At 54.5% G+C, this 14,121-nt stretch overlaps 1 protein-coding gene across 1 annotated transcript; it reads right to left on the bottom strand.

The window, feature by feature from the left end:
* Positions 1 to 13,966, bottom strand: LOC119957363 (heat shock protein DDB_G0288861-like). Its single transcript, XM_038785284.1, has 9 exons — positions 13,811 to 13,966; positions 13,643 to 13,718; positions 11,627 to 11,758; positions 10,737 to 10,860; positions 8,654 to 8,714; positions 8,018 to 8,064; positions 7,859 to 7,934; positions 6,444 to 6,533; positions 1 to 2,373 (listed from the first exon to the last, which is right to left on the bottom strand). The coding sequence occupies exons 1-9, from the start codon at positions 13,936 to 13,938 to the stop codon at positions 1,017 to 1,019; spliced, it is 2,091 nt and encodes a 696-aa protein (XP_038641212.1). The 5' UTR covers positions 13,939 to 13,966; the 3' UTR covers positions 1 to 1,016.
* Between the last annotated feature and the right edge of the window lie 155 nt (positions 13,967 to 14,121).

Raw genomic sequence — 14,121 nt, 5'->3', positions numbered from 1 at the left:
GACTAGGAAACTCCTTTATTTCTGAATTAAGATTTTGCGCAGTGTGTGAAGATAAAACAATTCTGAAAATTCTTTAAAAAAGAACATTTTTAAGACAATTTGTTTGTTTAAAAAAAAAGGGCTGAACTTTGCCTCGTGTCAATGCGGAGAGGTCTGGGAGAAGCTGGTGCAATAAGAGGCCACTTTTGGTTCAGGTAACTGACGAGCAGAGAATAAGGACAGGCTTATCTCACGGAGGCACTGGCCGACAGTGCTTACCCCATGAGACAAGACAGAGAGAGGCGGCAGGCTGGCACATTGCACGGGCAAGGCACGGAGCCAAGCCTGACCTCCGCAATGGCACCAGAGCCCAGCGATCAGGAACTGATCCTGAAACACATTCCACCGCCAAATAGCCGGGGTCAGTGGATTTGGGCAGAGCACGGTTCAAAGGTGGCTGAACGGGATGGGAATTAAATAATTTAAAAGGAACAATTTAAAATGAAATCCAGCTTCAAATACATCTTTTTTTAAAACAAATTTAGAGTACCCAAGTAAGGGGCAATTTAGCGTGGCCAATCCACCTAACCTGCACATCTTTTGGATTGTGGGGGTGAGACCCACACAGACACGGGGAGAATGTACAAACTCCTCACGGACAGTGACCCAGAGCCAGGATCTAACCGGGTCCTTGGCGCCGTGAGGCTGCAGGGCTAACGTAACATAATATTTAAGATTTTTCGACCGTCTGGCCTGGGTAAAACCGCCGGTCAGGTTGTGCATCAACCTCAGAAGCAGAATATAAAATGTTAAAAGACTCGCTCATTGTGACGTGGTGTCAGGCAATGAGCGAGGAGCCTCATGTGCAAGGTGAAACAAGTGCTTGGCATTGACAGATGAGGCACAAGCCAGCTCCCAGTTAGCTGCACAGTTTCATGGTGAACCATATTTTAGAATCAATATTTATAAAAGAAAGCATTGTGAAATCTGTTCACACATCAGCAAATTATAGGACTACAATCTTTCCTGTTTCCACTTCAGTTGTCCCATTGTCGATGTGCACTCAGTCTGTCCTGACCGCCAGCGTTCACTTTCCAGTCTCTCCTGCCCCGTCCAGCTTGTGGTGGCTGATAACTCTGCCAGGGGGGTTGGGGCTGACCGCTCCGCTGTGAGGCCGCGGGCTGACCGCTCCACTGTGAGGCCGCGGGCTGACCGCTCCACTGTGAGGCCGCGGGCTGACCGCTCCACTGTGAGGCCGCGGGCTGACCGCTCCACTGTGAGGCCGCGGGCTGACCGCTCTGCTGTGAGGCCGCGGGCTGACCGCTCCACTGTGAGGCCGCGGGCTGACCGCTCTGCTGAGAGGCTTCGGACTGACCGCTCCACCGTGAGGCCTTGGACTGACCGCTCCACCGTGAAGCCGCGGGCTGACCGCTCCGCTGCGAGGCCGCGGGCTGAGCGCTCCACTGTGAGGCCGCGGGCTGACCACTCCGCTGTGAGGCCGCGGGCTGACCGCTCTGCTGTGAGGCCGCGGGCTGACCGCTCCACTGTGAGGCCGCGGGCTGACCGCTCTGCTGTGAGGCCGCGGGCTGACCGCTCTGCTGTGAGGCTTCGGACTGACCGCTCCACCGTGAGGCCTTGGACTGACCGCTCCACCGTGAGGCCGTGGGCTGACCGCTCCATTGTGAGGCCTCGGATTGACCGCTCCACCGTGAGGACTCGGGCTGACCGCTCCACTGTGAGGCCGCGGGCTGACCACTCCATCGTGAGGCCTCGGACTGACCGCTCCACCGCGAGGACTCGGGCTGACCGCTCCACTGTGAGGACTCGGGCTGACCGCTCCACTGTGAGGACTCGGGCTGACCGCTCCTCTGTGAGGCCGCGGGCTGACCACTCCACCGCAAGGCCTCAGACTGACCGCTCCACTGTGAGGCTTCGGCCTGATCGCTCCACCGCACGGCCGCGGTCTGACCGCTCCACTGTGTGTCCGCGGTCTGACCGCTCCACCGTGAGGCTTCGGGCTGACCGCTCCACCGTGAGGCTTCGGGCTGACCGCTCCTCCGTGAGGCTTCGGGCTGACCGCTCCACCGTGAGGCTTCGGGCTGACCGCTCCACTGTGAGGCCGCGGGCTGACCGCTCCACTGTGAGGCTTCAGATTGACCGCTCCACCGTGAGGCCGCGGGCTGACCACTCCTCCAGGACAATTCCTCCGTTCCGTATTCATTGTTGGAATATGGCTGGACATTGCCATTCTGACGCACTGATTGGTGCACAGCGCCAGTCCCAAACCTTCGTCCATTGCGATGCTGTCCGGAGGATTGAGCAGACAGAGCTGGGCAGGCCGATTGGCTGAACTCACGATAGCCATTCCGAGTGGGACATTTCAATTGGTACGGTCTGCAAGAGAAAAGTGACTGCATTATTCACAGATTACATACTGGAGCACCGTCAAAATCTATCGCTGTATTTCCCAGTAACTGCACAATATATGGCGAGGTGTCACAGAGAAGGGAACATTTCCAACATCGGCAAACCAACGTCCCTCCATTTTAAACCTGTCAGCTGACTGCAATGGGCCAAAGGCAGATACTGTTACGAAGGTAAATATTGTGCGTCAGCAATATCCCACAAACCACACCGACCAAACTGGCCAGTTCGTTTGTTTTAAGTGTTGGTTGAGTTAAATATTGGCCTGGACATTGCAAAGAACTTGTCTTCTCTTCTTCCAGTAGTGCTCAACAGTGCAGCCCTCCCTCAGTACTGACCCTCTGACAGTGCTGCACTCCTTCAGTACTGACCCTCTGATAGTGCTGCACTCCTTCAGTACTGACCCTCTGATAGTGCGGCACTCCCTCAGTACTGACCCTCTGACAGTGCGGCACTCCCTCAGTACTGACCCTCTGACAGTGCGGCACTCTCTCAGTACTGACCCTCTGACAGTGCGGCACTCCCTCAGTACTGACCCTCTGACAGAGCAGCACTCCCTCAGTACTGACCCTCTGACAGTGCAGCACTCCCTCAGTACTGACCCTCTGACAGTGCAGCACTCCCTCAGTACTGACCCTCTGACAGTGCGGCACTCCCTCAGTACTGACCCTCTGACAGTGCAGCACTCCCTCAGTACTGACCCTCTGACAGTGCGGCACTCCCTCAGTACTGACCCTCTGACAGAGCAGCGCTCCCTCAGTACTGACCCTCTGACAGTGCAGCGTTCCCTCAGTACTGACCCTCTGACAGTGCAGCACTCCCTCAGTACTGACCCTCTGACAGTGCAGCACTCCCTCAGTACTGACCCTCTGACAGTGCAGCACTCCCTCAGTACTGACCCTCTGACAGTGCGCACTCCCTCAGTACTGACCCTCTGACAGTGCAGCACTCCCTCAGTACAGACCCTCTGACAGTGCGGCACTCTCTCAGTACTGACCCTGTGATAGTGCTGCACTCCCTCAGTAGCTGACCCTCTGACAGTGCGGCACTCCCCTCAGTACTGACCCTCTGACAGTGCAGCACTCCCTCAGTACTGACCCTCTGACAGTGCAGCACTCCCTCAGTACTGACCCTCTGACAGTGCGGCACTCCCTCAGTACTGACCCTCTGACAGTGCGGCACTCCCTCAGTACTGACCCTCTGACAGTGCGCACTCCCTCAGTACTGACCCTCTGACAGTGCGGCACTCCCTCAGTACTGACCCTCTGACAGTGCGGCACTCCCTCAGTACTGACCCTCTGACAGTGCGGCACTCCCTCAGTACTGACCCTCTGACAGTGCGGCACTCCCTCAGTACTGACCCTCTGACAGTGCGGCACTCCCTCAGCACTGGCAGAGCATCCTCACTATTCCCCTATAACAGTAGACTACTGGTTCAGTCCGATTCCTCCAACATTGGATGACTTGTGCAGACCATCCCTGCGACTGTACAATTTTCCCCAGTACTTCTCCCCCCACAATATTGCCATCTTGGAGCGCTCCCTCCTCCCTAACCCACTCCAACCCCGCCACTTCCCTATCGCTGAGCCACTCTGTCCGTACCCCTCTACCCCCTCCCGCCCCACTTGCTGACCTGCCCCCTCAGTGAGAGGGTGGTGGGCGGGAGGGGAGTGTCGGGCAGGGGAGTCATTGAGGGAAGTGGCAAGCAGGAGTGAGGAGCTCGAGAGTCTGGAGAGAAGGCAAGCTGCAGGCAGATGGATGTGGATTTGTTTATTGTTACGTGTACCGAGGTACATAGAACATAGAACAGTACAGCACAGGCCCTTCGGCCCTCAATGTTGTGCCGAGCCATGATCACCCTACTCAAACCCACGTAGCCACCCTATACCCGTAACCCAACAACCCCCCCCCCCCTCCCCTTAACCTTACTTTTATTAGGACACTACGGGCAATTTAGCATGGCCAATCCACCTAACCCACACATCTTTGGACTGTGGGAGGAAACCGGAGCACCCGGAGGAAACCCACGCACACAGGGGGAGGACGTGCAGACTCCACACAGACAGCGACCCAGCCGGGAATCGAACCTGGGACCCTGGAGCTGTGAAGCATTTATGCTAACCACCATGCTACCGTGCTGCCCTACAGTGAAAAGTATTTTTCTGCATACAGCTCAACAGATCACTTAGTACATGAAATCAAAATATATAATAGTGCAACACAAGATCCACAATGTAAATACATAGACACCGGTAGTGGGTGAAGCATATAGGGTGTAGTGTTAATGAGGTCAGTCCATAAGAGGGTTGTTTAGGAGTCTGGTGACAGTGGGGAAGAAGCTGTTTTTGAGTCTGTTCGTGCGTGTTCTCAGACTTCTGAATCTCCTGCCCGATGGAAGAAGTTGGAAGAGTGAGTAAGCCGGGTGGGAGGGGTCTTTGATTATGCTGCCCGCTTTCCCCAGGCAGCGGGAGGTGTAGATGGAATCAATGGATGGGAGGCGGGTTCGTGTGGTGGACTGGGCTGTGTTCACGACTCTCTGTAGTTGCTTACGGTTTTGGGCCGAGCGGTTGCCATACCAGACCGTGATGCAGCCCGATAGGATGCTTTCCGTGGTGGTAAGTCAGTGTGGACATGCCGAATTTCCTTAGATGGCCATGAGCAGGAGGTAAGTGAGTTGAGTCAGTCAGTGGTAAGGGTCATTTTCCCGCCTGTCGGGTTCAATATTCTGAATAGGTTTTGAATATAAATGCTTGCGGAACATTCATTTTTCGGAACACCAAAGGAGCGAGCGCAAGATAGCTACATCGAGAGAGAGAGTGAGTGCTGTTTGAATAACTGCGATGACAACCCTTCCTGTTGACAAAGGAACGCAACATCTGATGGGTTTATTTCGCAACGGGCTATACAAGATTCGACAAACAGATGGATACACAGGAGAGTGCGGTGACCCAGTGGGACTCCATTGCAGATCTAGCCTGTGCCTCCCGGCTGACTGTTGCCGTCACAAACACTGCACAACAAGGGCAAGGTGGGGCAGTGCGACAGCTGAGGGCCCTGCACCCCTGTGACAGAATCAGACAGAGTCACACAACAGGCTCTGTAAGCCGCAGCTACCAAGACAGCAACGCAGCATCCTTCTGGAAAGGTACACCAAAGTCGAACGGTCCCTGCATACAACCTTCTGGACCACACTCAATACAACAGAATATCACAGCTCAAAATACAAATGCAGGCCATTTGGCCCACCAAACCCGTGCTTGCGTCTACCTACCAGACACCCTTTGCCTTCAATCTGTCTTGTCTATTCTTCAACATGGTGATCTCCGCCTGGGTCATGACCTCGCGCCTTTTAGGGGCTGATTTTAATGCACCCCCCCCCTTCGCCCCAAATCTCCCGCTCTTGGTATCAGCCACTCTGGATTCATCCCCGCTAATTCCCAAAGAATTCTGAATCTCACACCACTGGTTTTATTCCCAATTAAGGGGCAATTTAGCCTGGCCAATCCAACTACCCTGCACATCTTTTTGGGTTGTGGGGGGTGAGAGCCACGCAGACACGGGGGAGAATGCGCAAACTCCACACGGACGGTGATCCGGGATCGGACCCGGGACCTCGGCGCCGCGAGGCAGCAGTGCTAGCCACTGTGCCGTCCCTATCTCACACCACTGTTAACCCAGCTCGCTCTACAGACAGGAACGGGAAACGGAAAGGCAGCACGAGATGTGGCAGGAAGAGGGGGGGGGGGGGGGGGGAAGAGCAAAAGGGAAAGTTTGTGATGGGGAGAGGGCAGGACAGCTCAAAAAAGGGTGACGGTGCGAGGCGAGGCTGGGTAGCAATGGGGCCAGATATGATCAAAAAGTGGGATGAGGGGAGGTACGAATGGGGAGAGTAGATTTGTCATCAACTGTTGCAGATTTGAACAAAGTTTAGATTCAGGATTTGGGGGGGAAAAATAATCAGGTATTTGCACTCCGTCTCGTCAGGACAGTTTGAGGATGTCACCATAAAGCAAACTGAGTAATCACACATTCATACACACCTCTGTCTCTGCTTGAACACAGCCTGCGGCCTGTGATGTTCCTTCTGCCTCGTTCCTGGGCATGGAGCAGGTACACCAGTTCCATTATTGCTGCGGGGCAGGGGTGGGGGGGGGGGGGGATTAAACAGAGGGAAGTTGAGCCAACATGTCTTCTCACTGTGAGAACTGTGCAACGAGGAACATATAACCCGAGCAAAAGGCAGGGGTGGAACAAAGAACAGAACAAAGAACAAGTACAGCACAGGAACAGGCCCTTCGGCCCTCCAAGCCTGTGCCGACCATGCTGCCCGTCTAAACTAAAATCTTCTACACTTCCAGGGTCCGTATCCCTCTATTCCCATCCTATTCATGTATTCGTCAAGATGCCCCTTAATCGCCGTGCTTCCATCACCTCCTCCGGCAGCGAGTTCCAGCCACTCAGCACCCTCTGTGTAAAAAAAACCTGCCTCGTACATCTCCTCTAACCTTTGCCCCTCGCACCTTAAACCGATGCCCCCTCGTAATTGACTCTCCCACCCTGGGAAAAAAACCTTCTGGTGCCCCCTCTGCCCATGCCCCTCAGAATTTTGTAAACCTCGAACAGGTCACCCCTCAATCTCCGTCTCGCCCGTCAAAACAATCTGAGGTTATCCTCATACCTCTCCGCATAGCTAACACCCTCCAGACCAGGCAACATCCTTAGTAAACCTCCTCTGCACCCTCTCCAAAGCCTCCACATCCTTCTGGTAGTGTGGCGACCAGAACTGTACGCAATATTCCAAAAGTGGCCTAACTGAGGCCCTGTACAGCAGCAGCATAACACTGCCAGTTTTTATACTCAATGCCCCATCCAATGAAGGCAAGCATGCCGTCTGCCTTCTCCACCTGCGTTGCCACTTTCAGTGATCTGTGGACCTGCACACCCAGATCCCTCAGCCTGTCAATGCTCTTACGGTTCTCTCATTTACTGTATAATTCCCATCTGTATTAAACCTTCCAAAATACACTACCTCACATTTGTGCGGATTAAACGCCATCTTCCAGCTTTCCGCCCAAGTCTCCAGTCCATCTATATCCCACGGTCGCCTCTGACAATCCTCTTCACCATCCACACAACTCCACCAATCTTTGTGTCTCCATATCTGCTCCTCTATCTCCAGCTGGCTGTCAGGAGGCCCCAACATTGCGGCTGCCCCCCTTCCTTATTCCCGAGCTTGACCCTCGCTGCACGAGGAGGGTTTTAAACCTGCAAAGCTCCCCAGGTTGTCGATTCGCATTCACGGGTGTACAGACCCAGCAGGAACACGATGGGCAAAATGGAGTACGGCAATAGGGGAGGGGAATCATTCTGCAACTGTGCCACAGCCCTGTCAGCACCTGGGCACCGGAACAGGCCAAGTTCTGGTTATTAACCTTTCTGGAGCCGGAGTCCTTACCTCCTGTTTTGCCCTTGCAGCAGATCCTGTATGTAGTTCGGTCTCTCTATCGGATGTCCTCTGGATTTATTGAACACTGGAGGGGAAAGAACCAAAGTTTAGGAGCTTGTCAAAGCGGCAATCGGTGCAACAGCCAAGAGGGGAAGAGCAAGAACTTACAATCGATTGCATTGCGAGGGTCCATCCCATCCACGTCGATCAGGTACCTGAAACAAAGCCGAGAGTGGAGGGGGTGAAATCAGTAAGAGGCCCCAACCACCCACACCCAGTGTCCTGACCAACATTCATCCCTCAATCAAGGTCAGGAAAAAAAATTAGCTCCTTATTCGGACATGGCTGCTCGCTGTGCACAAACTGATCGCCGTATTTTCTCCAACATCCAGCAGCGTAGACACCACATTGTCCTTCACTGCGTGTAAAGCATTCGGAGTCGCTCCGAGGTTGCGAAAGGCACAATAGAAATGCCCGCCTTTCGGTCAAGGCCCAGCGTGCAAGGTCTCCCATTTCCGCCCAATCACTCGCATAACCAATTGGATTACTTTGTTTTTAATAAATTTAGAGTGCCCAATTTTTTTTCCCCAATTAAGGGGCAATTTAGCGTGGCCAGTCCACCTAGCCTGCACGTCTTACAGCGTTGACCGCTGTGCCACCCTGCTGCCAGGGGGAAGTGGGGTTTGGGAGTCGACTGCCTCCCTCAAGCAAAAGGAAGGTTCCAGCTCCTTGCAAAATCAAGAGGTGGGGGAAAATTACTGAATTCCTCAAGCCCAAGTCCTTATTGATCAACCGACAACATACCTGCAAATTAGATAGCCAGTCCGATTAACTCCGTGAGTGCAGTGAACTCCAACCAGTTTATCTACAAATAGATACGCACAGAGAAAGCTTCAACATACGGCTTACAGCTCCATCCCTGCATCCCGCGCCTGAAAGATGGGAGTGTGTCTGCCAACAGCCAGGCCCTGGCACGTTCACATTCAACTCAACTCCGGAAGCACAATGTCAGAGGGTCAGTACTGAGGGAGTGATGCACTGTCAGAGGGTCAGTAGTGAGGGAGTGCCGCACTGTCAGAGGATCAGTACTGAGGGAATGATGCACTGTCAGAGGGTCAGTAGTGAGGGAGTGATGCACTGTCAGAGGGTCAGTAGTGAGGGAGTGCCGCACTGTCAGAGGATCAGTACTGAGGGAATGATCACTGTCAGAGGGTCAGTAGTGAGGGAGTGCTGTACTGTCAGAGGGTCAGTACTGAGGGAGTGCTGCACTGTCAGAGGGTCAGTACTGAGGGAGTGCTGCACTGTCAGAGGGTCAGTACTGAGGGAGTGATGCACTGTCAGAGGGTCAGTAGTGAGGGAGTGCTGTACTGTCAGATGGTCAGTACTGAGGGAGTGCTGCACTGTCAGAGGGTCAGTACTGAGGCAGTGCTGCACTGTCAGAGGGTCAGTACTGAGGGAGTGCTGCACTGTCAGAGGGTCAGTACTGAGGGAGTGCTGCACTGTCAGAGGGTCAGTACTGAGGGAGTGCCGCACTGTCAGAGGGTCAGTACTGAGGGAGTGCCGCACTGTCAGAGGGTCAGTACTGAGGGAGTGCCGCACTGTCAGAGGGTCAGTACTGAGGGAGTGCCGCACTGTCAGAGGGTCAGTACTGAGGGAGTGCCGCACTGTCAGAGGGTCAGTACTGAGGGAGTGCTGCACTGTCAGAGGGTCAGTACTGAGGGAGTGCCGCACTGTCAGAGGGTCAGTACTGAGGGAGTGCCGCACTGTCAGAGGGTCAGTACTGAGGGAGTGCTGCACTGTCAGAGGGTCAGTACTGAGGGAGTGCTGCACTGTCAGAGGGTCAGTACTGAGGGAGTGCTGCACTGTCAGGGGGTCAGTACTGAGGGAGTGCTGCACTGTCAGAGGGTCAGTACTGAGGGAGTGCCGCACTGTCAGAGGGTCAGTACTGAGGGAGTGCTGCACACTGTCAGAGAGGTCAGTACTGAGGGAGTGCTGCACTGTCAGAGGGTCAGTACTGAGGGAGTGCCGCACTGTCAGAGGGTCAGTACTGAGGGAGTGCCGCACTATCAGAGGGTCAGTACTGAGGGAGTGCTGCACTGTCAGAGGGTCAGTACTGAGGGAGTGCCGCACTGTCAGAGGGTCAGTACTGAGGGTGCACAGTACTGTCGAGGACGCCACTTTAGGAGATCACATGACAGATATGAAAAACTCTATGGCACGATTCAAAGAACAGGCGAGTTCTGACCGGTACCCTCGCCAACATGTATTCTTCAACCAGCACCGTTTGAGAGACAGAATCTCCCCGTTCTCACATTGCTATGTGTGGGAGCTAGCTGTCCACATGCTGGCACATTGTCCTGCAGTACAACAGTGACAAACACCTCAGAAAAAAAAGGACTTTGTTCACTTGAAAACGGTGGAACATCCCGAAAGGTGTCTCGCTTCCACCCGGGGACATCCAGCAGCTTGAGGTGACCAACATTGTGCGACAGGCAAAGAGCCAACCTTGAACCTGATCACTCTGGGGGGGGGGGGAAGCATTTAACTAAATCTCAGGCTCCTCCCTTTAATATTAATGTTGGTTTTATAAATTTAAAGTGACCAATTCATTTTATCCCCCAATTTCGAGGCAATTTAGCGCGGCCAATCGACCTACCCGGCACATCTTTGGGTTGTGTGGAGGTGAAACCCACGCAGACACAGGGAGAATGTGCAAACTCCACACAGGCAGTGACCCAGAGCCGGGATCAAACCCGGGTCCTCGGCGCCGTGAGGCAGCAGTGCTAACTACTGCACCACCGTGCTGCCCCAATTTAATCGAATGCCCACTCTGCCACCACAGCCCCGGGCGGGTGGACCCTCAGCCCCGGGCGGGTGGCAAGCTTACCGTTGTCCAGGTTACCCGACAGGAAGCTGCGCACAGCTTTTTTGAATGTCAAAATGTTTTTTCCACTTGGCACTTCATGGCCGGCGGTGAAAATCTTCTCATAAACCAAATCCTTCGGCAACTCCTGCAACCACGGAGAAGAAATTGAAAGTGAACTGGCACAGCGATAAGGTGTGTGCCCGTGGAGACAGATTCAGTGCGGTTACAATCTGACATGGGATTGGCACCGATGTCCGTCCACCCCCCCCCCCCCCCCCAGTGCCATCTTACGCTGCGTATTTGCCCATCCTCCGACCATCACCCAACGGACACCCCGCCCTTCGCCCCCACAACCCAGCTCAGACCTCCCTCCACAAACCCACGCTCCGCACATCTGAGAGAACATTGCACCCAAGCCTTCGCATTTCAAGCCACCATTCCAATTCGGTGAGAATCTTGCTGACAGTATTGGCTGCCTCTGTGCTCCTGGATTCTCAAATCTGATTACCCCCTGCCCCACATACCCAGCCGACAAAATAATCACCCCCCCCCCCCCCCCCCCCGAAATGGGGACTACAGTTCTACTGGGGGAAAAGCCAATGATCTGTCCGACCCATAACGTTACACAAGTCATGTTAAATTCACCGTTGTATTCAGGATCCCTGTTTCCAACACCCACTTAAATATTTCTGGAGCCGATCTCGGAGGAATACATTTAAAAGCAAAGAACACCATTTCCTACGCCCAAGATAGAAGCATGACTAAGATGGCTGCCAGCAAAATCTCGCAAACCTGACACTCACTGATCACTCGCTTCCACGGTTGACAGAAATCCTGTGCATGCATCGCAACTGAGCGCGCCACCCTCCCCAGTCAGCAAAGGGTAAAGGCAAAGGATCTCCTCTTGTTACCTTGGAATCATAATACCGCTTCGTAAAGGTGAGGTCGATGATTTTTCCCAACTCCTCACTCTGTTCCTGGACCTGTCTCAGGAGGTCAGGGGGCGAGAAGAATTTGCCCGGTTGCAACTGTTTCTCGAACATCTGAAGGAAAGGTACATCGTGGCGATGGAGATAAAAGAATAGGGCGGGGTTGTAAGAAAATGAGCAACATTGTGTTGACCAAAAATCTGTCTAGACTCGGATATTCAATAACCCAGCCTCCACTGCTATCCATGGAAAAGAATTCCACAAACTGGTGGCTTTAACAAGAAAAAAAAACTTGCCTCTGTTCCATCGGTACTCAATTTTTTCGGTACTTGTAGAAACCAGACAGCCCCTCGAGCCCCCCCCGTTCCCCCCCCCCCCGTCCCCGCAACCTTACCTCATCTGCACATCTGTGGACACTAAGGGGCAATTCAGCGTGGCCAATCCACCTGACCTGGGCGGCTAGTGGTTAGCACTGCTGCCTCACCACTTCGGGGCTGTTTAGCACAGGGCTAAATCGCTGGCTTTGAAAACAGACCAAGGCAGGCCAGCAGCACGGTTCGATTCCCGTATCAGCCTCCCCGAACAGGTGCCGGAAGGTGGCGACTAGGGACTTTTCACAGTAACTTCATTTGAAGCCTACTTGTGACAATAAGCGATTTTCATTTCATTTCAGGGGCCCGGGTTCAACTCCGGCCTTGGGTAACTGTGTGGAGTTTGCACTTTCTCCCCATGTCTGCATGGGTTTCTCCGGGTGCTCCGGTTTCTTCCCACAGTCCAGAGATGTGCAGGTTAGGTGGGTTGGCCATGATCAATTGCCTCTTACTGGTTACGGGGATATGGTAGAGCCGTGGGCTAGAGGGTGCTCTTTCCAAGGGCCAGTGCAGACTCGATAGGCCGAATGGCCTCCTTCTGCACTGTAACTTCTATGATCCTGCACGTCTTTGGGCTGTGGGGAGGGAAGCAGAGCACCCGGAGGAAACCACCGCGACCAAGGGGGAGAAGTGCGTACTCGACACACAGATGATCACCCGAGGCCGGAATCGAACCCGGGTCCCTGGCGCCGTGAGGCAGCAGTGCTGACCTACGTGCCTCCCTCTACCCTCCTCGTTCACTTTAGCGTGGTGGAATCCACTCCCTCCCGCCCCGCCTTCTAAATTCTAGGGACTACAGTGGAATCTCTCTCCTCAATGAGTGAATCCTTGAAATCTGGGTCACCCTGTTAACAAATGCTGCACGGCATCTCCTCCCACGGATCTATGCATGCTTGCTGAGGTGTGGTGTGCAGGGCAGCTCCCAGGTGGGCGGTACGGCAATGCAGTGGTTAGCATTGTTGCTTCACAGCTCCAGGGACCCGGGTTTGATTCATGGAATCTACTGTGCAGAAGGAGGCCATTCGGTCCCTCGGGTCTCCACCAGCCCTTGTAAAGAGCACCATACTTAAACGCACCCATCCACTCTAACCCCGTAACCCCACCTAACCCTCTGGAAACTGAGGGACAATTTGAGCACGGCCAATCCAGCTAACCTGCACATCTTTGGACTGTGGGAGGAAACGGGAGCAAACCCGCGCAGACCTGGGTCCCGGGCGCTGTGAGGCAACGGTGGGACGGTAGCACAGTGGTTAGCAATGTTGCTACAGCTCCAGGGTCCCGGGTTTGATTCGCAGCTTGGGGTGACTGCCAGTGCGGAGTCTGCACGTTCTCCCCGTTACTGTGTGGGTTTCCTCCGGGTGCTCCGGTTTCCTCCCACAAGTCCCGAAAGACGTGCTTGTTAGGGTGAATTGGACGTTCTGAATTCTCCCTCTGTGTACCCGAACAGGCGCCGGAGTGTGGCGACTTAGGGGATTTTCACAGTAACTTCATTGCAGTGTTCATGTAAGCCGACTTGCGACACGAATAAAAGTTATTATGATTATTATGGTCTGACCAGGAATTTGTGCAGCAGTTGGGTGCGAATGGAGAGGCCAGGCTTTCCCTGATTCCCCCCACCCCCCCGTACCTTTTTCAATGGGACTTTGAAGGCGATGAACCTGGTCCCCGGCAGCCTGAGCCCCACCGCAGAGTAGTTCTCCCATCTACACAAAGGGAGAGAGAGAGATGGGAGGAGAGGTTAGAGACAGCCCCAGGCCTCACCCCAACCCAACCCCCCGAAGGCCCCAGGTCTCACCTATCCGGTATCTTGTTCTTACTCATGTCTTCGGCCTCGCCCTGGACGCAGGCGCCGCGGCTCCACAGGCGCCTCCCGCTCCTCGCCGCCGACAGCAGGCCCAGCACCCGGCTTCCGGGCCTGGCCATTACGCAATCACGTCCGCTCCGTGCCGCCGGATGGTAAGGGGGAGGGGGGGGCTTCTGGCCCGGCGCCATGTTGGGGAAGGGGACGATTCGGCCATCTTTGTGAGGGGCGGAGGCGGCCCCGTCGCCATCTTTGAGTGAGTGGGACTGGAGAGAGAGGGGGTGCCATCTTTGTGAGGGGCGGAG

Source organism: Scyliorhinus canicula, chromosome 26 (assembly GCF_902713615.1).
Source record: "Scyliorhinus canicula chromosome 26, sScyCan1.1, whole genome shotgun sequence".
Classification (NCBI taxonomy): Eukaryota; Metazoa; Chordata; class Chondrichthyes; order Carcharhiniformes; family Scyliorhinidae; genus Scyliorhinus; species Scyliorhinus canicula.
The sequence above is the reverse complement of the archived record's forward strand: the minus strand, read 5'-3'. Positions and strand labels throughout refer to the sequence as shown.